Here is a 22636-nt window from a genome sequence, read left to right on the forward strand (position 1 = left end):
GGCACGCAGTGGTGCTGTGCCACAGCTTAGCCAGCCTCAAGCCAGTGGGAGCACCCCGTCCCTGCGCCAGGGCTGACCAGGCCTTACCTGCTGGTGACGTGGTGGGCGAGGTACTGCCGGAGCACCATGCTGTGGCCTTTGATGGCACGCAGCAGCGCCTTCTTGAAGGGGCGGCAGTCACTCTGCAGCCACCCCCCAAACACCCTGATTTCCTCAAACTCCGACACCTCTTCATGCAATGCCTCGAGCACGTCGATCTGGGGACAAAAATGGGTCACAGTCTGTGGCTGGCACCTCTCTGAGCACCCAGTGTCCTCTAGGGCACCCAAGCACCCAGCACATCTCAAGGCACCCCTGCCACACCTCCTGTTGAAAGAGCGCGAGGGGTGGGATCCCCGGCGCCAAGGGCTTCCCCGGCGGTGGCTCTGCCTCGCCCTCTCCAGAGGCACTGTCCAAGGTGAGGAAGCGCTGCAGGAACTCCTCGGGGGTCTCCCTCCACAGGTGGGAGTGCTCCTCAAAGCTGGCACTGAATTCTTCACCTTCTGCCATGGTGCTGACCACCAGCGACATCAGCTGCTCCTGCATCCTCAGGAGATCCGGCTGCTCCTCCAGCGCCGCCTGAAGGGGCGGGCAGAGCTCAGGGACGGGCTGGGGACACCGGCCACCCTCACCCCCTTCCTGCTGAGCTGGGAGTGCTGCCTGTGACGGACTCACCTTGTAACTGACCGCCCCCTCCAGCAGCCGTGGCATGGAGGCTGCCACCGCCTCCGTGTCCCCGAGCAGCCCCTCCACCAGCACCATGAAGTTGTCGCCGGCCCCCACCTCCAGTGAGGGCTGGTACTGCACCCGGTCCTCGGACAGATCCATGCGCACCTCGAACAGCGGGGACACCTGGGCCTGAAACAGGTCAGAGGCGGCTGTGGGCTTCCTGTCCCACAGCCCCACAGCCCTGCAAGCTGCAGGGAGCACGGGGACAGTCACATTTGGCCACTGACCACACTGGCAGTGAGCAGTGGGACACCCTGAGCCCAGCACCAGGACACCCAGTGCCACAACACTGGCACCTACCTCGGGGTCCATGTTGGTGAGCAGCAGCTGCAGGGATTTGTGAACAAGCCTGCAGAGCCCATCCAACACGATTTTGTCGATGTATCCCACATAGCTCTGCCATATCCGTGAGGACACATCAGCCTTAAACATCTCTGCGTTCTCCTGCCACGACAAAACCAGCCAGGAGTGAGCACCCAGCAAAGGCATTGGCTCCTGACACTGCTTCAGAGTCCTCCCTCACGCCCCTGTGAGCCATTCAGTGCTCCAGGGCCACGTGTCACCTTCACCATCTCCTGGATCTTCTTGCCCGTGCTCTCGATGACAGTGCGGCGCTGAGCTAAGGCGTTTTCTTTGCCATCGAGGTCCAGGAGCGCCGTTTCCTTGTTGTCCTTTCTTCCAAACAAGGGAGTGGCTGAACAGACCTGCAGGGAGGGGAGAACAGGGCTGCTCTGCTATGCCAGGGAAAGGACAGTCCCAGCTAGATGTGTCCCAGAAAGGTGCTTGTGAAGTGCCAGCAAACATTACCTCCATCAGCTGGGTGATGTTCTGTAGGTTCAGCTTCGCTGTCTGGACTCGTCTCTGCAGGTCGTGCAGGGTTTCCCTCATCTCCTGGATGTATTCCATGACACCTGGGAGGGAAATGGGAACACGAGCACATTGTGGAGACACCCCCAGGGCAGTGGAAAGTTGGTTGATGTTGAGGACCAGGGACCCCAAAATGCACAAGGAGGATCCCCAGCCTTGGATGGCCAAGGAGGGGGTTTGTACCTTCATGGCTCCAGAACAGAGACTTCTCAGCACTGGCCAGACGGACATCCAGGGCCTCCCGCTCCTTTGACAGCAGAGGCTGCTCCACTGGCATCAGCTGCTGCTTCACCTGAGCCAACACACCCACAGGTGAGTGCTTCACCTGAGCCAACACACCCACAGGTGAGCATCGAGGAACAGGGTCCCCACCCCACCAGCAGAGTGGTGGGGGACAGGAGGTGGATGGCAGCACCCATGGCCTGGCTTAGCTACAGGATGGGCAGGGACCTGAGGTGCCAGTGATGTGCCTGTGGTACCCAAACCCCCCAGTCCCTTTCAGCCTGGAAAAGCAGCTGTGTTGTCTCCCCTTCAGAACCTGCCTCATTGTACCAGCCCACGATGAGCTCCAGATTGTCCCCTATCTTTTGGAAGGTCTCATTTTGGGCAAAGAGGCTCTCAGCATTGCTTGGGATGTCCTGCTGCTGCTGGATGTGCAGGTACTTCACCTCCCGCAGGACGGCCGAGAGCTGCGAGGGGAGGGCTCGTTAGCATCACCCGCGGCAGCGGGGCAGCCCCAGCCCGCGGGGTCACCCGGGGCACTGCTGCTGCTGCCCGTGCCAGCACCCACCTCTCTGCTGAAGTTCACGCTGAGCAGGCTGGACTCGGGGTCCCTCTGGAGCAGGGGCTGCTCCAGGCTGAAGTGACAGTCCTTGCCGGGCCCCCTCGCCCATTCCTCGTAGATCCTGTTGCTGTAGCGCTGCAGCAGCTCCATCATCTCCTCGTACTTCCCTGACACCAGCTCAGCCTCAGCACCCAGCATGGCACTGTCAGAGCCACAGTAAAGCTGCTGCAGCAGGGCCTGGCAGGGGACCAGCTCCAGGCTGGGTGCTGCCCCGCTGCTGCCCTGTGTCCCCAGGGGAAAGGGGACCTGCACCTACGGGTGGGTCATGGCCAGCAGGTCCTTGCGTGGCCCCTCCAGCCGCTGCTGCAGCTCCAGAGCCCACTTCAGCTGCCCAGCCACCGGTGGCATGTTCTTGTGGATGGCTGGGCCTCCCCCGGGGGGCGGGGGGGACACGAACCGAGTGTCATACAGCGCCTTCACGCTCTCCAGCTCCTCCTCGAACATTCCCAGCAGGGCCAGGTAGCAGGGGGAAGCCTCAGCCTTGATCAGGGGCCTCTCCAGCACGGAGGCAAACATGTGCACCAGCTGCAGGAGAGAGAGGCAGGCACAGGTTTCTGCACCCTGGAGCAGTCCCAGGACGGGTGAGACCCCCAGGTCCTGTGGGAGCTGCATGCCAGGCTGCCGAGCTGGGGCACAGGTACCTTCACTGCACCTGTCAGGCGGTTACAGTCATCAAAGCCCTGGCAGAAGATGGCAGCCAGCTGCTTGTTTGCATCCTCAACCTTGTTCTGGAACTCTTCAAAGTCTTTGTTCCATTGCTGCCATTGAGAGCAAAATGGGTTAAAGTGGCACAGCCCCTGTGACTCCTTCTCAAATCCTTCAGGAAGGGTTTGCTGAACCCAGAGGGTCCAGAGCCCCATGATGTGCTCCAGAACCAGCCCTGTGCTGCTGTGGGGCAGTCCCATGTGTCCCTCTGCAGCATGTTCTCACAAGAGATTTTTTTATTTTCACTTAGCCAATGTTAACACCTCCATTCCAGCACCCATCACATTTCCACTCCAGCATCTGCTCACCTCTTCATCGGGATCCAAGGGATCATATTTGCATTCAGCAAAAGCCTTGGTAGCTTCACAGATCTCCTCAGAGATCCTCAACACCCAGGTCCCAAGGAAGTTTCCTCGCACCCCTCCCAGCACTGTCTTCTCCAGCCTCTGGAAATCGATGGCTACCTGGAAGAGCTCCTGGCAAGCACAAACCCCCTTTTACCAGGCTTCCCCTGTCCCAGGCTGCAGGTGCAGCACCAGCACAGGGCTGAGTCCTGCCTGCTCAGCAGTCCTGAGGAGCAGCCCCAGGGGTGGCCTGGCTAGGGTGTGCCCATCCTGCCATGGGGGCTCGGGGTTGGGGGGAAACTGTGTTGGGAATGGTGCCACTGAACTCCCAGTGATGTCCCACTGAGCCAGTGGCCCCAGCTGAGCTCCCCCTGTGCCACTGCCTCCCTAGGATCCCCAGGGCAGGGAAGGCCTGGCTGAGGCTGGCACTGTGCCCTCAAGTGCTGTGCTCTCACCTTGATGGCCTTGAGCCTGTGCAGGAAGGCATCCATCCTCCCAAAGATCTGTGTGGGGGGAAACTGCCAGAGCTCTGACTCCTCCTGGGAGGGGAGAGGAGCTGTCAGTCTGGTGCTGGTGTGCAGGGGGTCAGAGGTTCCTGCACCATCCCTGCACCCACCGGGAAGAACATGGGCGTTAGGTCAGAGCAGTAAGTGTTGTAGGACTGGAAGAACTTCTCTGTGGTGGAGATGGCTTGTTTGAGTCCCTGCAGGGTCTCCTGGGGCTCTCCTTGCAGCCCCTTCAGCATGTCCTCAGGGTTCAGGAATTTATAGGTCTGGGACAGACACAGGCATGGGCAGCTGTCAGGAGGACGTAGAGGCTCCTCCTGCCCCCTTCACCCCCACAGACTTGCTGGTGGCTGCCTGCAGCCCATGACTGCCCCAGACTCCTCCCAGCCCTACGGGGACTCTGCTGTTCCCTTGTCTAGGCTGTCTCCACATCACCCTGACTGGACTCTCCACATCTGCCCCAGAGAGGCAACTGGAGGGGACAGGGGTGGGTCAGTGCTGGCCGTGGGGCTGTACCAGGCTGATGAAGAAGTTGCAGGTCTCCTGCAGGATACGGGCTATGTGGGCAGGCGAGTGGTAGTGCACGCAGTGAGCCCGGAGCAGGCAGATGGTGCAGAGCACCTTGGGCACGAAGGGCTGCAGCTGCGGGAGCAGAGCCTCATCAGTGCGGGGGGATGTGTCCCCCCAAAGCCTCTGGGGCTCTGCTCCTGCCCAGATGAGGCCACCAGGCTGTGCCTGGTTATTTTGCCACACATCACCTACCTGGGCATAGTCCATTTGCTCCATCTCCTCCAGCAGCCCCTGCACCGGTTGCAGGTGGAGGTTGACATCATTGGCTTCCTCCAGACCTAAGACATGGAGAAAGTCTGTGCTGGGATGAGGACACCTGGTTGGAGGCAGCTACCACCCTGGCATGGGACCTCACCACCATTGACGGCCCTGAACATGTTCTGCAGCGATGGCCAGTAGCAGCTGTCAGCCTTCTCCAGGGTCTTGGCCAGCACGGTCACTTGGGGTGTGAGCAGCTGCCAGGGAAGAGGCACCAGCATAAGCACGGGGGGCTCAGCACAGGGGGCTCAGCTTGAGGCGATGTGGCCACCATGGGTGAGACAGTACCTGCTCACTGATGCACTCCAAGCTGGTCACCCTGGTCTGCCAGAAATCAAACTCGACCTTGGGCAGGGGGTGCAGCCCCTCCAGCAGTTGCTGTGCTGGGTCCTGGCCAAAGATCTCCTCAACCTGCTGGAACCACTCGATGACCACGGTCTCAATGGAGTGCAGCACTGTGCCATCTACGGGCCCCACCAGGCTGAAAGGCAGACGGGTTATGCCCCTTGGGAGCCCTGAACTGCCCCAGGGGAACCCCAAACAGCCCTAGGGAAGCCAGTCACTCCTGCTTGTGGCCATCTCTGCCAGTGCAGATGCCTGGCATGAACCCCTCAAACATTGCTGCAGGGGATGGCTCTGCCCAGGGCTGTGCAGGGACCAAGCCAGTGACCCAGCTCCCGTTCCTTCCTGAGTGATTTATGCTGTCCTGGGCCCCTGCCAGGCTTTTCTGGCACCAAGTGATGCCACCCACCAGTCCAGGGTGGCGCCTGAGTCCTCCCAGCTGACCAGGTGCTCGGGCAGTGGGAGCAGTGGCTTTCCCTGGATCTTCCCAGTCATCAGGAACATCTTGCTCTGCAGCTGGTGAGTGTGGCGCACAATGTCCTCCACCACAATCCTGGGCCAGCCTACCCCCTCATCCTGGCTCAGGAGCAGAGGGGACACAACCTGCAAGACAGGGCTAGGTCAGGCACTTGGTCATGACCTCCTGTACACAAGGCAGTGGGCATTTCCCTCTCGCTGCCCATTGAAGCACAGTCTCAGTGCAGTCACAGCTCTCTTGGCCACAGATAGGTTTTGCTGATACCAGTGTGACCAAAAGGTCCTTTGCTCTGGTTTCCAGCTCTCATGGCCTGGGAAGGGCTGGAAGTGGCACAGTGAATGAATCTGGCAGAGTCAGGGGCTGGCACATGAGCAAAAGCCCCCAGAAGTGAGGGGGAATAGTGGGGGCTCCTGGAGCTGATGCAGCTTTTGGGTGCTCTGGACTGGCAGTGGGAATATTTATGGGAAGTTTGAGGGAAATCCACTTAGACATTTCCCAGCTGCAGGGTAAAGGTAAGTGGGCATTATTATGAGTTTCTAAAATTGCAGGGAGGAAGTAATCCAGTAGGGGCCAGAAGAAAACCAGGTTGGTGACCTTAACCCAGCTCTTGTCCTCATGGGGCTTGTTCAACATAGGATGGGAACCACCGCAAGGTCAGGGTGAGGACCTGACACAAGTTTTCTTCTGTGAATTTTAGTTTGGAGCCCACCTGGAAATTTGGAGCCCACCTGGAATTTGGCCAGAGCTGCCCACAGCAGGGGTCCCAGCACAGCAGTGTACCCAGGGAGCTCCACTCACCCTGCTCACCCCAAGCCTGTGCCTGCATGGGCAACCCACCTCCAGCAGCACGGTGATGAGCTGCTCCACAGGTGAGGGGCCGATGTCTCCGACCAGCAGAGCACTCCGACAGTTCTCCCCGGTGATGTTCTCCTCCTTCTTCTTCACGCAGTAGATTCCCTTGCCCTTCAGGGCAGGTGGGAAGCAGGTGGTGGGCAGGAGCTGCCCAGCAGGGTTCAGCCCCAGCACCAGCTCCAGCATTTCTGGCTGCTTGAAGAACTTGTCCAGCATGACTGAAGTCTCCTCGCTGGCCGCAAACTTGGCCCACTTGTCTGGCCGGACACGCAGCAGTGCCGTGGCCAGGCTCTCAAGGAGGACTAACCGCTCGTCCTGTGGCCCATCTGCCATCCTGCCAGCCCCGGGCTAGCTGCAGCTCCCCAGCACCTGGCGGGGGGGTGCAGTGGGAAAACCCCGCTCAGCCAGGGACTGTGCCAACCCCACCCTGACCGCCTGACACTCCCATTCCACCCCTCCACTGCCCTCAGCCTTCCCTCTGCACATGCAGTCTTAGGGGAAGCTGCCAGTCCCATCCCTGCCTGGGCCCAGTGGCCCCAAGCCCACCCGATCACCACCCAGCCCTATTGCCCCCTGTCCTGCCCCATCCCTGACTGGCCCTATCACTGCCCTGGCTCACCCCAATCTTACCTGGCTCTGCTGCTTCCCTGTCGCACTCCTCAACCCTCCAACAGCCTCCAGGCACTGTCTGCACCCCACCTGACACTGCCAGCTGTTCAACTGACGGTCTGCCCCAACTGACCCTGGCACCAGCCCAACGGGCACAGCCCAACTGCAGGGCTGCCCTTCCCCCTGCACACCCCACTGCCCCATCCCTCAGCAATCCTGTTTGCCCACCCTGGCCAGACTCAGGCTGCAGTGCCAAAGGCTGCCCCATCTGAGGCACAGGATGGGCAGGGACTGCAGCAGGGAATGCTCTGGCAGATCCCCCCCATGGCACAAGGGAGTGTGACTGGACAACCCCCTCCAGGCCTGATGGCACCAACACAGCCGGCACAGGCTTGGTGCTCCCGGCTTGGCTTTGATCCCACTCACACCTGGCACCAGCTGGGTATGCATCCCCAGCCTGGTGCAGAACAAAGGGTACCCTCTGCCCCCATTGTCCCAGGTCCTCCACAGTGCCCTGGACGCCTCTGCCAAGGGTGACCACAGCCCTACCCAGCCAAGCATGGCGCCCACAGCAGGGTCCAGCACCAAGAGCTGTCCCAGCCCAGAACAGGCACCCTGCATGCTGCAGTGAGGTACCCCAGGCACTGTCCTGGTGGCCTGGGGCAGCTGGTGAAGGCACAAGGCTCACAAACACCCCCAGCAAACACAACCTCGGGCCGGGAGGAGCATGAGCCCAGTCCAAGGCTGGGCAAGGGGCAAGGGCTGACAGGGGCAGGGGACTCCCACCCAAGCTGCACAGAGTACAGGAGGCCAAGGGAAGCGTGGTACAAGTATTTATTTATTGCTGATCTTCAGCACTAGTTTACAAGGCCATGGCAAATTAAAAAAAAAAAAAAAATTAGAATAAAAAATCCTGCCCACCTGCCCCACTCCTGTGAGGCCTCTGCACTGAACCACCCACATACAAAATAATCTACAAGGAGAAAACTATACAGGAGTATTTACACCTCTGATAAATAGACTAATACTGATCCAGGCGCCTCCAGACTGTGCGTGGGGAGTGGGACAGGACAAGACACAGGCGATTGTGAGGCAGAGAGGTGGGGCCACAGCGCCCACCCACCCAGACCCCCACCAGCAGCCATCCCAAGGGCAGGCTCCACCATGGCACCATGCCACCCTGCCACGACGGCCATGGCACAAGGATGGGCTGGGGCAATGCCACTGAGTGCTGCCACATCCAAGCCACAGCTCCCACAGCAGGGTGAGGGCACATCCCTGCCCTGTGTGCCACCACTGCTCATCAACAGTCCCTGCCCTTTGTCCCTCCTGTGTCTGTGGGACCATTCGAGTGCAGGGGGTCACTGGGGGGGTCCAAGGCAGCAGCGTGGGGACACCTAGGACAGACCCAGGCCCGCTACAACGAGGGCCAGGAGCTGTATCTCTGCAGGGCACCCTGGGGCTGGGGCTGCACCCCAGCACCTGTGGCACCCCGAAACCTCCAGCTGCTCACCAACAGCCGCTTGCCCTCCCGACAGAACACCCCAAGAGCGTCTGAGCACTGGTGCTGGGGGACCCAGTGCCATATGGCCACAGACTTCCTGGGGGTCAGAGGCAATGAAGGTGCCTGTGGTGCTGAGGCCAGGGCTCCCAGGGGTGCTGTGTTCCAGCTTGAGCCTGTGAAGATGCTGTCAGTGATGAGGCAGTGATGGGGGGCCAGTCACTGAGATGCCCATGCCCCTTCCCTCCCCCCACAGTAAAGAAATAGCTAAGCTGAAGCTGGGCCCTGGGCCTCAAGGGCCAGCATGCAGCGTGGCCCCCACCCCCCATGCCCCCATGACAGGGGGACACTTGGGCTGGCCTCGCAGGGCCAGTCTGGCTGCTAGTGCCTCTTGGTGGAGGAGACCTTCTTCTTCCTGGCAGCCAGCATCTCGTAGAAGGGGTCCCGGCTGATGGCTGCCCTGGCAGGGGAGCAAGGGCTGGGTCAGGCCAAACTGCTGCAGTGATGGGTGCCACCTGCCCGGCCTGGCCCTGGGCAGGTCCCTTTATATCCCTGGGGAAGCCTTCTCCCCCCATCCTTGCAGGATGCCCTGGGAAGCACTGTCCCCTCTGAGGACAGCAGGCATGTCCCTGCTGTGCCCCTGCCCAGTGCCGTGCCCCCACGTGCTCCCCCAAGTACTCACTTGATGCACTTGATCCACTCCTCCTTCTCCTCAGGCGTGGGGGCAGAGATGCGATACACGGTGTGGTTCCCCTCCACCACACGCCCGTCTGCCTCTGTCTTGCAGGCCTTGATCACCTGGTCCTTGTTGTCAGGGATGTAGAGCTCAAAGCAGTTCTGGGAGGGAGAGACTGCTCAGACACAGCCCCCATTTCCAAAGGGACCCCAGACTGGGAGGGACAAAGCAGAGCCACACACCCCGGGCACAGCCACCCCAGCACGGCAGAGAGGAACAGACACACCGTGATTGTCACCCCCTGGCCCTGCACGTGCCCCTGTGGTGACCAGCCCCACTTTGATGAAGACAGTGACCGCCCTGCGGCCCCCTGCCCCTCCTGGGGACATCTCAGGGTGCTGCAACCTCCCAGCTTTTTCTGCCCAAGCCAAAGCTGCCCCCAAACCCCAGAGGACACTGCCACAGCACTCACAGGCTTCTTTGAGTCCTCCACTTCACGGATGCTCAGGTTCTCCAGGGGGATGATGCCACGGGGCTCCTTATCCTGGTGCAGCCAAGCAGATGTTTAGCTGTGGGGTGGGACACCCCCAGTCCAGCCCCTTCCCTGCCCCAGCCCAGCTCACCCTGCAGGAGCCCACTCACCGTTGTGTACTCGAAGTAGTAAAGGCAGTTGTCAGTCAGGATGAACCAGCGCCGTTTCCACGTCTTCACCCTGCCTCCTGGGAGCAGAGAGGGCCAGTCGGGCACAGTCCTGGCCAGCAGGGCCGGGCACGCGGCAGCTCGGCAGCACGGAGCCGGCCGGGCACACGGGGGCTCCAGCAGCGCACACACAGAGCCAAGCAGAGCCAGGCAGCGGCGGGCAGCAGCAGCAGGCAGCGCACACCGCACCGACCAGAGCAGGAAGCGCACGGATGAGGATGGAGGCGAGGGCGGGACCGCCGGGCCGGGAGCGCTGGCCGCTCCCACCCAAACACAGATTCAGCACAGCTAGAGGCAACTGCGGCCAGGCAGCTCCCTGGGAGGACACGGGGACTTTCTGTCCACACTGACCACGGTCCCGTTCGTCCTGGACCCTGGGCAAGGCAGGACTCAAGGCCATGGCCGAGCTCCACAGCTGCCAGCACAGCAGGAGAAGCTGCCCTGCTCCCCCCACCCGGCCCAGCTCCCCTCCAGCGCAGCCACTGCAGCAGTGCTGAATGCAGGACGAGCGCCCACCCTTGCAGGCTGGATCCGGCACGGACACCAGGAGCCACAGTGTACACTGGGGGTCCTGCTCATCCCCTTCCCTTGCCAGGAAGGCCCTGGGCCCCTGCTGCCCTGTGCCAGCTGGCAGCCCACCCCTGTCCCTGCTCCAGAGCAGTTCTGAGGGCCAGCACCAATGCTCCCTGACACCTTGGGGTGCAGGCATTGGAGCAGTGCTGGTGCCTCATGGGGACTGCTGTGAGCCCTTAGCACAGGGCACCACGCACACAGATCCCATCCAGCTGCAGTCACTTGGCACACCCTAACCACCCGTGCACAGGCTGGGGCCCCTCCCGAGGAAACCCAAACCTGTCCCCATCCCTTGTGTCACTGGAGGCAAGGACGCATTGGCCAGGCTGAACTGTCTGCAGACATGGTGGTGCACGGCTGGGGGGGTGGCAAGGTGCCACTACAGCCCCATCCTTCCCCGGGGCAGCAGAGGAGGCCACAGATCTTGGGGAACGCGTGGCATTGGCAGGGCTGGCACCCCATGTCCCTGCCTGGAGATGGAGAGGGGCTGTCCTGCAGCAGGCGAGGTCCCCGGGCGTGTGGGGTTAGCAGCAACAGCAGCAGCAATGAGACTCATCACCAGCAATTAAAAATACAAAGGAAACGAAGCCCCAGCAGTGTGAGCAGAGCAGGGAAAAGGGGTACGTACCTCCTGGAGTTGGGGGCAAGGAAAGGAAGAGCCAAAATCATGGAAACATATAAATGAGGGAGAAAAGAAAATTAAAAAAAAAAAAAGGAAAAAAATAAAAAGCGGAACCCAAAGCCCCCCCTTGCCCTGCGGGTCAGTGGGGCCGGGCTGCAGCAGGGAAGCTGTGAGGGGTTGGGCCAGCGGCAGGGCTGTGGGGCTTGACTGCCCTGGCTCACTGTGGCTCTGTGGATGGGGCTCCTTGGCTGCTGGGGACAGGGCCTGGCTCACTCCACCCCCTGGCTGATTGGCAGGGTTCTTCCCTGCCCTCCAAGGCACTTGGGGTCCACAGCCACTTTGCTGCCCCTCCACCTCCCCATGGGTGGTGCCAGCCTGAACCTGGGTGTGTGGGGCCCCTCCAGTCAGGAGAGCCTGGGGCTGTCTTGTGTCCCCCCACCCCAGGGCAGGGAGCAGGCACCTCTTGCTCTCTCCCCTCCCAAGGGGTTGGCCATGTATCAGGAGTTCCGACCCCAGGCAGAACCCTGGGGAAACGCCCCACTGGACCCTGATCCTGCCAACTCCCATTCCCCCTCGCTAAACCCGGGCAGAGGATTCCCCAGAGGTGCCAAGAAGAGAAGCCACAGGAGCCAGGGCGCGGAGGGCTCCGGCTGCGGAGCCGGGTGGTGCAGCAGGGATGCCATGCATGCTGCCTGCATGTGGAGCTGGGATGCAGAGGTGGTAATGCTGAGGGAAGGTGAGGCAGGGGCTGTCTGTGGTATGGAGGGAGGACGCACGCAGCCTGGGGCAGCTCGCCGCTTGCTCCCGGGGGCCTGCTCCACATCTTGCTGTGACTTGGTGACCTGAAGGGCCTTGAGGTCTCTGTGTCTGACACCACACCCTGGTACCAGCGCTGTGTCCCAGGGGCATGCCCAGCCTAGAGGCAGAATCCCCCAGGACACCCACCCAGCCACTCTGCAGGGCCTCATCAGCTCTGAGTCTGCTCCTGCTGCCCAGCCAAGGGAAGATGGAGGGCTGGATGTACAGATGCCTTTCCCGTGAAGGCTGTGCCTGTCTCTGTAGCCTCCTTATGCTCTGAAGAGCCAGGCCAGCAGGAGAAGTGTGGGAAGTCCAGGGGCATTGCACCCTGGTGACAGCCTGCCCTCCCTTGCTACTGGCCACTCACCGAGCTTCAGGAGCCAGCCCTCTCGGTCAGGGTTGAAGAAGGTGTGGGTGAGGTCATTGCCGTCATCCTCAGGGATTTTGAAGGGCTCATTCTTGATGCTCTCGTACAGATTCTGGTACAATGACATGGAATCAGCTCTGCTTCGCCCAGCAGCCCCGTGGTCAGCCCTGCTCTGGGCCAGCTTTGCAGCCTGGCCCTGGCCCTCACCTGGAGCAGCTCCTCAGGCAGGTCCCCCCCATCATTGATGCCACGGTTCATGGCGATGAATCGCTCTGCCGTGGGCTTGTCCTTCACATTGGGATTGTGCAGGCTCGTGTTCAGCATGATGATGGCAAAGGACAGCACATAGCAGGTGTCTGCAGGGGCAGAGGGGAAAGTCAGCTGTGGGGCAGGATGATACCAGGGCACCATCTGGGACAGGCGCTCACCTGTGGATTGGAAGACACCAGGGTTGCACTGGCAGTACCGCTGGGCAAAGGCCTCCATCATCCGGTCAATCTTCTGTGCCTCCCCTGGCAGCCGAAAGCTCCACAGGAACTGCCTGTGGAGGGCCAGGTGTGCTGCTGATTTGGGGGCTCCATGGTCCCCAGCACCCTCAATGGGCCACACTCAGCTCCCAGCCCCTTACTCACCGCAAAGCCTGCACAAGGTTGAGGTCAGTGAATTCATGCAGCTCCACAAAGGCATGCAGGACTTGGATGTTGAACTCATCCCTGTGGGAACAAAGCCAGAGCACGAGGGATGCATGATCAGCAATCCTGTGACTGCTGAGTGGCTCCACTGCCCCTGCCCTTCTCCAGATTCTACTCATTCATGGGGGAAAGCTGCAGCTACCACCTGGTCTGGTCTGCACAAATCAGCCACTTGCAAGAGCCAGCCATGAACTGAATACCCCCAGCACCCCGGGTACCCCCAGTGAGCTGCCCTGTGAGCTCAGAGCTGCAGTGTCCCATCTCTCAGGTGGCAGGAGCCCACAGCACCCCCAGGAAGCTGAGCCCAGTGCACCTCTCGCCCAGGTAGTCGCCAATGGCTGTCTTGTTGAGGCCCTCTCCCTTGTACAGGAACTGCGCAATGTCCTCACACGTGTTCTTCAGCAGGTCGTTCTCGATCAGGAACTGGATGCCCTGGAGGGGTGCAAGAGAGGTGCTTGGGGGTCTGTGGCTGCCCCTGCCAGCCTGCTCCCTGACTGCCAGCCCCTGCCCTGGCTGCTGGCTCTGCCCCAGCCCCAGCAACCTGGACTGGGAGGTGGTAGAGCCGTGCACATCCCCAGTGGTGGGTAACCAGCGCTGCTCCCCATCCCACAGTACCTTCTTAGGATCCATGTTGAACTTCTTCCTGCCCATGGCCACCTGCTTGTTCCTCTGCATGTTTTTCCTGCAAGGCATGAAACAGCTCTGAGCACCTGGCAGGGCCCCACTGCCTCTGTGCAGCCCCTGGGGCAGTGCACTGTGGGGAGGGTCAGCCTGGACTGACGGGACCCAGGCCCCCATGCTGGACCCACTGCTTTGTGTCTGCCCCACACTGTGTCCTGGGGCTGCTCTCGGCCTGCCAGGCCCTGGAACAGTGCACAGCTGCCACCACGTGTCCTTGGGGTCACCCTGAGCAGAGGGGGTGCAAGCACAGCACCTGTCAGGTCACCCAGACACGGGCAGGCTTGGGCAAGCTGACTGTAGCAGGGCTCTGGGGAGAGCAGTGGGGCTGGCAGAAGGGGACAGTCTTCATGCCCCAGTGGGTAACTGGGATGATGCTGGGAGTCAGCTCTCACCAGGCCCCCCTAATCCCGGCTGGCACTGACTGCACCAGCTCAGAATAACAAAGCTAGCCAGTGGCTGCGGCCAGACACAGGGGCTGGGGCTTGGAAAAATAGACCTGGGAGCAGCGGATCATCCTGGAATCCTGCTCCCAGGAGCTCAGAGCGCCTGGGAAAGCTGCTCACACCAGCAGTCGTGGGCCAGGGCTCACTGCCCTTGGCTCCTGCACAGCATAGGCGAGCCCGAGGGGGCTCCAAAGTGCGGGGACTCACCTCTCCTCCGTGGAGCCCAGGTTCTCGATCTCATTCGTCACTTCCGCTATCTCATCCTTCAGGCGCTGTGGGGAGAGGGGGCACTGAGATGAGGAGGTGCTTCCCCTACAAACCCTCCAGCCCCCAGCCCTGGAGACAGCCCCATGCCCCCAAGAGGCCCCAGAGCCCCTCCCTCCTTCCCTCCCTTCTTCCCCCACCCCCAAGCACTGCCCAGGGGCTGAACCAGCTCGGAGGGCACTGGCAGTGGGGCTGGTTGCCCCCCGCTGCTAATCCCTGCAGCACTGCCACGCTCCCAGCATGCAGGAAGGAAGAGATTCAGAGGTTAACAACATTACCCCTAATCCCTTCAGATCATGCCCAGCATATGGCAGTAATTAGCCTCGGCTGCCTTAATCAGGGACACAACTGACAGTGTCCCAGATGAGCCACGACCTCACAGGCACTTGCCAGGGCAGTGGCCTGGCCCAGAGACATGGTCCCTGCCCGTGCCAGGCAGGGGCTGGCACAGACTGGCACAACTGCACAGCCTGGAGCTCTGCAGGGTACAGGAAAAGGCATGGCTGCTTTGGCAGGGCAGGGATGGCTGGCTGCCACCTGGGACCACATCCCAGCTGGGGCCCTGTCCCCACAGCCCCTCGGAGGAAGAGCTGTGGGGCAGCTGCATGGGGCTCCAGGGACCCTTCCAGCCAGGCTGCTGTCTCTGGGACAGGGGGATTGTGTGGGCCCCTGGCATCGTACCTGTATGTCAGCCAGCAGCTCCTGCTTTCGGCGGCGGATGTTCTCCAGCTCCTGGCACTCCTCTGGGGTCAGGTCACTGGGCACTGAGCAGAGACACGATCAGGTCAGCATGTGTGCTCCTGGCAATCAGACCTGCCAGGCCCCTGGCACAGCCTCTGTCCCCAGCCAGCAGCTGTGGGCCTGGGTGGAGGCAGGACGTGGAGGTGCTGGGTGGCAGGAGGAGCTGGGCTGGCGAGCAGTGTCCCCAGCCCCACACAGAGGCCAAGTGGCACCAATGGCATGAAAGGAATTTGAGGGCAAGGGCATCTGCTCCTTCAGACTGTGGCAGCTGCAGAGTGAGAACCCACACGGGCCTCTGCATCACCTCTAGCACTGTTTCTGCCAGCTCTGCTGCTCCTCCAAGTCCCATTTCACTCTGCTCTGCCTCAGCCGGGCTGGTGTGGGTGCCCATTCTGCTCCCCATGGCTGGGCAGCTTTGCTGTGCCCTTCAGCACAGGCTCCACACCGACCTGCAGCCCTGCAGGTTGTTCTGCTGCACCAGGTCAGCCCCAAACATAAAGCAGCTCCTGGCCATCCTTGCAGCTCCCTCTACAGTGGATTCATTATTCTGAGGCCAGCCTGGAGCTGGTGCACCCTCCAGACAGACCTCACCTGCACACCACAACATCTACACCTTCCTGTCACCCTGGGGAGCCAGATACCCCCTCTCCAACACCATCGCTCAGGGCCACCACATGGTTCCCGTGCTCCAGGAACATTCCTAGTGCTCCTTGGCATGTGACCTCCTTGCTTCACAGTGACAAGGTATCCCATTCCTGTTCCCTCCAGTCCCCAAGGTCACTGGCTCCTTCAAGAGTGCTCCCAGCCCTCCTACTATGCTCATGTCTCCCACCTCTGCCAGCTGCTTCTGTGTGTTGCACCAAGGTCACCTGCAAGGACACCAAAACACCTTCCCTCCAGAGTGTTGTCCCCAAGGGAGGTGGCAGCAGGATCTGCCAGCTCAGCTCTTGTGTCACCCCCACCTCCCGCCCTGGGGTGCTGGGAACAGGCGTCTGTAGGGCTGTAACCATCCTCCCCTGCCCCAAGCATTACCCCCTGACCTGCTGAGGTCCCGTGTGCCACCACGTACACAGCCACCGCTGCCACCAGCCCAGACTCACCAGAGTGTCCCCAGCGCAGTCACTGCCCCACACCAGTGCCCAAAAACACCATGTGCCTTTGGACCAGCGCTGTCCTCAACTGTGCATCGATTCTCCCCACATTGCCGCTACCTCAGTGGGAACTCCCTGGGTGAGGGCCACCCTGCACCCTGAATCTCTGAGCTCAGCACTTCCCAGCTCTGCTCTGGCTCTGATGAGCTTCCTCCTTCACAGCCCCTTGTTGCCAAGGCTGAGGCGCCTCGGCTTGCGACACCGTCCCTCAGACACTCAGACACGCCAACACTCCCAATACTTTCAGTCTCCCATGTCGGGAAGCCTGAGCCAGACCGGTTGGCTCATGGCACCAGGTTAAAAGTTACTTACAGCTGTGTCGATGCATCCCAGCCCTTCTGCACACCCCAGCGCCATTCTCATCATTCCCACCGGCACCAGCCTCCACTGCCAGGCCCCCAGGGCGCCCAGCAAGCCCAGGCTCGTAGAGGGAGGGATGTGCTTCGTCACACCCGCTCATCAGACACAGAAACCCCCAAATCCCCGGGCTGCTGCGCGTGTCACAGGACCCTCCTGCCTAACTGCAGGACCCTCTTGTTCAGCCACCAGACCCCCGTCCCGGCGGCAGGGAAAGCCAAATTCATGCCAGGCCTCAGGCAAGCCCTCAGCTCTGCCTCTTCCTGCCCACCTGGGAGAGGACAGGGGTTCCAGCCGGGAGAGGTGTAGATGAGACGCTGCAGGGCAGCAGGGACGGCAGGGCTGCTCCCGAGCCCCGGAAGGTCCCTCCCCGGTGGAGGCTGAGCACTCGTGACAAGCAGCCCAGCCATGTCAGCAGCAGCCAGAGGAAGAGAAACCCCAGACGCAGGAGCTTTTCTGGGGAAGGAAGGCGGCATTAACCCTTCCCTGGCTCTGCACAGCAACTGCCCTGGAGAGCCCCAGTGAGCCTGGCCGCAGGCACAGCAGTGCCGGGGGACGGGAACAGACACTGCCTCTGGCTTCAGCCTGGCACAGAACTCGAACAGGGACCCACCACACTGCCGGATCCCAGCATGGCTGGGCTTCCTCACCAGCACAGGGAGGCGCGGGTTCCCCAGGCAGGATCCTGTCCCAGAGCAGCAGGATCTGTCCATGGGGCTCGGGGCTCAGCGGGCCTGCTCACCCCCGAGCAGCAACCGCAGCCTGCTCCGCACCTCGCCCAGAGCACAGCCCCGCCGCACGGGGGGCGCTGGGCACAGGGCCCTGCTGGCCTCGTCCCTGTCCCAGCGCTGCCCGAGGGCAGCGGGGCACACACGGAGCCACCGGCCACCCTCGCCCGGCCCCCCCGCGCCCCGGCCCGGCTCACCGCTGCCCTCTGCCCTGAGCACCATCGTGGCAGGACCCTCCCCGGCCCCGCTGGCCGTGCCCGAGCTGCCGTGCCGGGTGTGGACACCTGCAGCCTCGGTGCTTCCGCGGTGACTCAGGGCCCCGTACCAATGAGCTCCGGGGCCTCTCGGGCGTCATCCCGGCCTCGCCAGCAGCCAGCACCAGCACCACCCTGTTCCTGCCGCCATGAGCCAGAACCGTCAGCACCTTAACTCCTGTGCTCCCGGCCGGGTGGGAAATGGGCGCCAGGGCCTGCTCCCCCTCCCTGACTCGGGGCCGGGGGACGCCATGTGCTGGGGTCCCAGCCAGGCAGGCCCTGGGCTGGCCCAGCCCTTCCTTCCTCGGAGCCTGCCAGGACACCCGACCCGGCACATCTTGAGCTCAGTGCACAGCGCCGGGGTCCCCTCCCTTCCCCTCCACCAGCTGGGCAGGCCAGCAGACCCCCAGCCCTGCAGCTCCCCCATCTCTGCCAGACCTCTCCACTGCAGGTCCAGGTCCTGCGCTGGCCGTAGGGACCGCTGGTGCCCGCTCCTCTCCACAGGCTCCATGGCATCTCCCACAGCTGTCTGGGACAAGAACTGGAACCAGGAGAAGGACTAGGAGCCATGCCAGTCCCCACGGGATGTTGTTCCCCACTGTCTTCCCCCTTGCTATGGGGTGTCTGCAGGGACCCCACTGCTCCATGCAGGACCCCTGTGTGGCGAGTCTGGGAGCTGTGGGGCCGTGCCTGCAATGGGAGCGACCCCAGCACGTCCCCGTCCCCATCCCTGTCACCGTCAGTCGCCGGGAGAGGCTGCATCAGCTTTGGCTGCCTTGACTCAGCTAAATCCTGCTCAGCAGCATGAGATGGGAGACACAGCACACAGAATGCCAGCTATGGAGTAAGGGGAGGGTGGGCTTCAGATGCCTCAGGGTGTCCTTCGGCCCCCTGAGCTACTGCAGCAGCCAGCCCTGCTGCCAGCCCACGCTGTACCACACCAGAGGGGCAACAGCCCCAGGGTCAGGCAGGCCATGGGGATGAGCCCAGGGTCTCAGCGTGCTGCTGCGGGTGCCACCACCCCCACCCCTTGGTGGGGTCCTGTGGGGCCCCCAGAAACATCCTGCTTGTCTCCTCATACCACATCCTGTTTTCACCATGTGCACACCCTGGGTTGCGTCAGCCCCATCCTTCCCCACCGACAGCAGAGGTGCAGCAGGAGGAGGGTTTGGGGACGGGCCCTCCTAGGCTGCTGGACCCTGTGCTCAGGACACTCTCCTGCTTCTGTGCAGCCCTGCCCAACACTCCATTAACCCTGCTTCCCTGACCCAGAGCCCGCCAAGGAACCCTGTCCACAGCCACTACCTTGCTCCCAGTGGCTCAAGGTCCAACATTCCCATGCACAGACCCCAGCCTCCAGCATGGCCGGGTGAGCACCAGCTCAGCCACGTCTACAGACACTGTGCATGTGCAAGGAAGCAGCCAGGCAGGCACCTCACCTGCTCCCAGCACTGCTTATGGTGCCAGGCCTCAAGAGGAGCAGAGCCCAGCTCAGCCACAGGGCTGGCTGAGGGGGTCCCACAACCCCCTGCCCCACTGCGCAGCTCCCCAGTCCCACAGACCTTCAGCACACCCACAGCGTAGCAGGAGCTGGGCTTTCCAACACAGAATTCCCTTTGGAGAGTGCCACCCTGCCCTCTGTAGCCTCCGGCACTTGCTGTGATGAGGACGACCGAGCGCTCACACATCCTCCAGGGCAGGGCAGGGTAGAGGGGCTGGGGCAGGATCTACCATGGCCATGCTGCGCTGCCTGTGACCTCCCAGCCACCACCACTGGCTCCCCAACACCCCTGTCCCACCACGGCACCAGCTCCAGCGCAGGGCAATGCCAGGCGAGGGGCCCAGTGCTTGCAGAGGCCCAAGCTTGGGAAGGCCGGCAGAGGAAGGAGGCAGTGAGATGGCGAGGACACTCTGTGCTGCTTTCAGCAGGAGCCATATGGAGCCAGAGCCATATGGAACCGGAGCCATGGGCACCGCCACGTCTGCTGGGGGATGGGAACCCCGCGGCACAGAGGGGAGGGGGCACGCAGTGCCTACCTGCCTTGGCAGCCACCGAGGGGCAGAGGAATGCCTGGAAACTGGAGGCGCAGAGCTCGCTGACTGTCCCCATGCTGCGGGGGTCCCACGCAGAATGCCACCAGCTCCGGCAGGGCAAGGCAGGGACAGGCAGAGGTCAGGAAGGAGCACACAGAGGCCAGACAGGTGCGCGTGGCCGAGAGGTGGGCTCCCCAGTGCCAGGCAGGTAGCCAGTACCTAGGGCAGCTCCCCAGTGCTTGGGGCAGGGCGCAGGCAGGGCAGCCAGAGCAGTCCCGGTTCTGTCTGGAGCTGGCTCTGGAAGGGGAGCTCCAGCCGCAGGAGCCCACGCGCCAGCCCCAGCCAATCCCCGCCGCACCGGCAGACCAGCCGTGCCACCGCCGGAGCCACAGCGGGCGCCTCAAAGCCACTTGGAGGACGAGGAGTTTCGGAACTTCCTAGCGGCCCCCCTGCCCAGGCTGCCTGCCCCCCGGCAACCCCCTTACCCCCGCGGGGGGCGGGCAGCGGGGTATTTTTAGAGTGGTTTTATCCCTCCGTATTAGAGCATTAAGCATCAGGAGCCGGCGGTCGCATAGCAACGAGCGCCGCATGGAGGAAGGTGCACCCAGAGAAGCGCGGAGTGCGAGTGTGGGGGTGCCACCACGGCCCCCGCTCCTGGGGCGCAGGGCCCGAGCCCCAGCCCTGACCCAGCCCAACAGGCTCAGTCAGCTCTGCGTGCCAGCATGAGCAGACACCAAGGCCCTGTCGTGCCCCAGAGGTACTGCCCACTCTGCTGCGGCCCTGGTGTGTGGGGGGCTCCTGCAGCAGGAACCAGGGGTCGTGCCCTGGGATCCCAGGCTGGGGAACAGCTGTGGAGCTGGGGAAATGCACAACCCTCCCAGCCTCCCACCCCACAGGCACTGAGCAAACCCAAACCGGACTGACAGCTCCTCTCCTCAAAGCAGGAGTGATCTTGAGCACAGGGCATGGCCGTGAGTAACAAACCCCAGGGCGAGTCAGGGCAGGAGCAGCTCGACAGCTCCGCTCACCTAGCCCTGCATCCACTGGGATCGTTGAGCCAGGAGTAACTTGAGCGGGGCAGGCAGAAGCCCAGACAGGGCAGGCAGTGGGGAAGGGCACCCTGGCAGGCATGAGCAGTCCCTGATGCTGGGAGCAGTGTGACTGCAGAGAGGAGGAGAGAGTGGAGAAGGGCAGCTGACAGGGCTGCGAGGGCAGCCAGGCCCTCACTGCTGATGTGACTGACCTTCTGTTTTCAACACCACTTCCCCTTTCCCAGGGGCCAGAGCAGCGGTTGCCACATCACCAGGAGACAAAAGGGCAAGCAAAGGGAGCCGGGGGCAGGGGGGAGGCTGAGCTGGGCACGTGCTGTACGAGCACCTGCCTGGGCCTGGACTGGCATCTGCAGAAACCCCAGTGTGACACAGGCACGTGGGTGCTGTGACTGGGACGAGGCAGGGCCAGGTGGCATCTCCCATACAGAGTGACCTGAATGCCTGGCTGGGTCCTTGCACCCTGTCCAGGCAAGGCAGGGTGTTTACAAACCATAGCTACAGCCCTGACATGACTGCAAGTGTCAGCAGCAGGGTTCATTGTTCTCTGCTCCAAACATCTCAGGAGAGGAGCTGCACGACTGCCTCTGCCCAAGTTGCTGGCTCTGCTCTCCAAGCCTGGTGCTACCCCAGCACTGTCCCTCTGCCTCTGACCTGGGAGTCCATCCCTTAGCTCTGTGGAAGAGTGGCTCGCCAAGCTGGGCGCAGCAACTTGCCCAGGCTGACCTCACACTGTGCCAGGGAAGGGCTGGAGCATCAGCAGCAGCTCCCCCAGCAGTGTTCCCTGGTGCCAGTGGGACCTGTTCCAGCATGGGATGTGCCATGGTCCCAGCACGGGACAGCCAAGCCTGTGCCAAAGGGCCGCCAGCACCCACTGGCAAAACAGAACTTTGCAGGCCAGTGGCAAGGAGGGCAGTGACTACCTGGGTGAGAAGCCCCTCCACCAGCCTGCTGCAGACCTGGCAGCCCACCCTCCTTTGGGGATCCCCCACACCTTGCACAGCCCACCCTGCCATCACACCCATCCTGCCCCAGACAGTGAGGCCCCCAGGCACAAGCTGCTTTGCTGGAGGCTGCATCAACCCCGCTTAGAGAAATCCCTTAATCCCCAGGCCAGAGTGAGCAGTAATCCCTCGGGTGCAGTGGGATTACCAGCAGTGCCCAATCCCCCTCTCCCTGGGGCCAGCCTGAGCCGTGATGGGGCCCAGCTCAGGACACGGTGCCAGGATAGGACTGTGCTCCTCACATCCTCTCACCAGTGCTGCAGCTCGGCAAGGCAGGAGCAGCCAGGATGGTTCCCCGCCAGGATATCTCCTCCCCACGGTCCAGAGGCGTTTGAGCCACACCACTCGGTCAGTTCTGCTCTGGGATGGGCTCAGTCTCGCTGCTGTTCCCACGGGGAGATGCTGGGAAGGGGGTGGGAGTGCAGCCCCACACCCTGGCAGGAGCAGGGGGAGCACACATCTGTGCCGCCAGCTGCTCGCCCTGGGATTTGCTCTCTGCCGAGGCAGACGGCTGAAGAGAGGCCGTGAGCCGTGGGGCAGACACTGGCGTCAGCACAATCCCACCAGAAAGAGACTCCCCGTCGGCTCCCACCACGCTACAGCCTCGGCAGAATGTCCTTGGCTAAACCAACTCAGCTTAAGGCTTCAGAGCAGCTGTGGGCTGTGCTGCCCCCAGCACAGGAGCAGTGGGTTGGAGGCAGCTGTGCACTCCCTGCGTCCCCCGCGGCAGGATGAGCGGGACACTTCTAATGCTGAGATGACCCGGGATGTCTTCCAGGTGATTCCGGGAAGCACCGAGAGGCTGCTGGCAGAACCACTCCCCACAGCGCTCTCCCGCTAATGGGTTGTATCTGACAAC

The 22636-nt window shown here is 62.3% G+C and overlaps 2 protein-coding genes across 2 annotated transcripts in view; both read right to left on the reverse strand.

The window, feature by feature from the left end:
- Positions 1-7864, reverse strand: part of DNAH17 (dynein axonemal heavy chain 17) — a 34948-nt gene extending 27084 nt beyond the window's left edge. Inside the window, exons 1-20 of the mRNA XM_041485744.1 lie at positions 6520-7864; positions 5614-5807; positions 5151-5343; positions 4960-5059; positions 4797-4882; positions 4551-4676; positions 4145-4300; positions 3984-4067; positions 3493-3660; positions 3121-3237; positions 2736-3004; positions 2426-2621; positions 2178-2324; positions 1819-1927; positions 1576-1679; positions 1332-1472; positions 1069-1212; positions 715-897; positions 364-618; positions 88-257 (exon numbers count right to left, since the gene is read on the reverse strand). Of these exons, the coding sequence (XP_041341678.1) occupies positions 88-257; positions 364-618; positions 715-897; positions 1069-1212; positions 1332-1472; positions 1576-1679; positions 1819-1927; positions 2178-2324; positions 2426-2621; positions 2736-3004; positions 3121-3237; positions 3493-3660; positions 3984-4067; positions 4145-4300; positions 4551-4676; positions 4797-4882; positions 4960-5059; positions 5151-5343; positions 5614-5807; positions 6520-6867 (3290 nt within the window). The 5' untranslated portion in view covers positions 6868-7864. The remainder of the gene's footprint in view (positions 1-87; positions 258-363; positions 619-714; positions 898-1068; positions 1213-1331; positions 1473-1575; positions 1680-1818; positions 1928-2177; positions 2325-2425; positions 2622-2735; positions 3005-3120; positions 3238-3492; positions 3661-3983; positions 4068-4144; positions 4301-4550; positions 4677-4796; positions 4883-4959; positions 5060-5150; positions 5344-5613; positions 5808-6519) is intronic.
- A 101-nt stretch (positions 7865-7965) lies between these two features.
- Positions 7966-19477, reverse strand: CYTH1 (cytohesin 1). The gene is given in 14 exon segments (XM_041485746.1): positions 7966-9104; positions 9327-9481; positions 9793-9864; positions 9963-10039; positions 12380-12491; positions 12587-12735; positions 12808-12920; positions 13012-13092; positions 13385-13503; positions 13687-13753; positions 14403-14467; positions 15141-15223; positions 17634-17727; positions 17729-19477. Coding segments are annotated over 14 exon segments (1329 nt in total). The 5' UTR covers positions 17792-19477; the 3' UTR covers positions 7966-9025.
- Positions 19478-22636: the final 3159 nt, after the last annotated feature.

The sequence above is a fragment of the Pyrgilauda ruficollis genome, unplaced genomic scaffold, assembly GCF_017590135.1.
Source record: "Pyrgilauda ruficollis isolate IOZ18807 unplaced genomic scaffold, ASM1759013v1 scaffold72, whole genome shotgun sequence".
In the NCBI taxonomy this organism is placed as follows: Eukaryota; Metazoa; Chordata; class Aves; order Passeriformes; family Passeridae; genus Pyrgilauda; species Pyrgilauda ruficollis.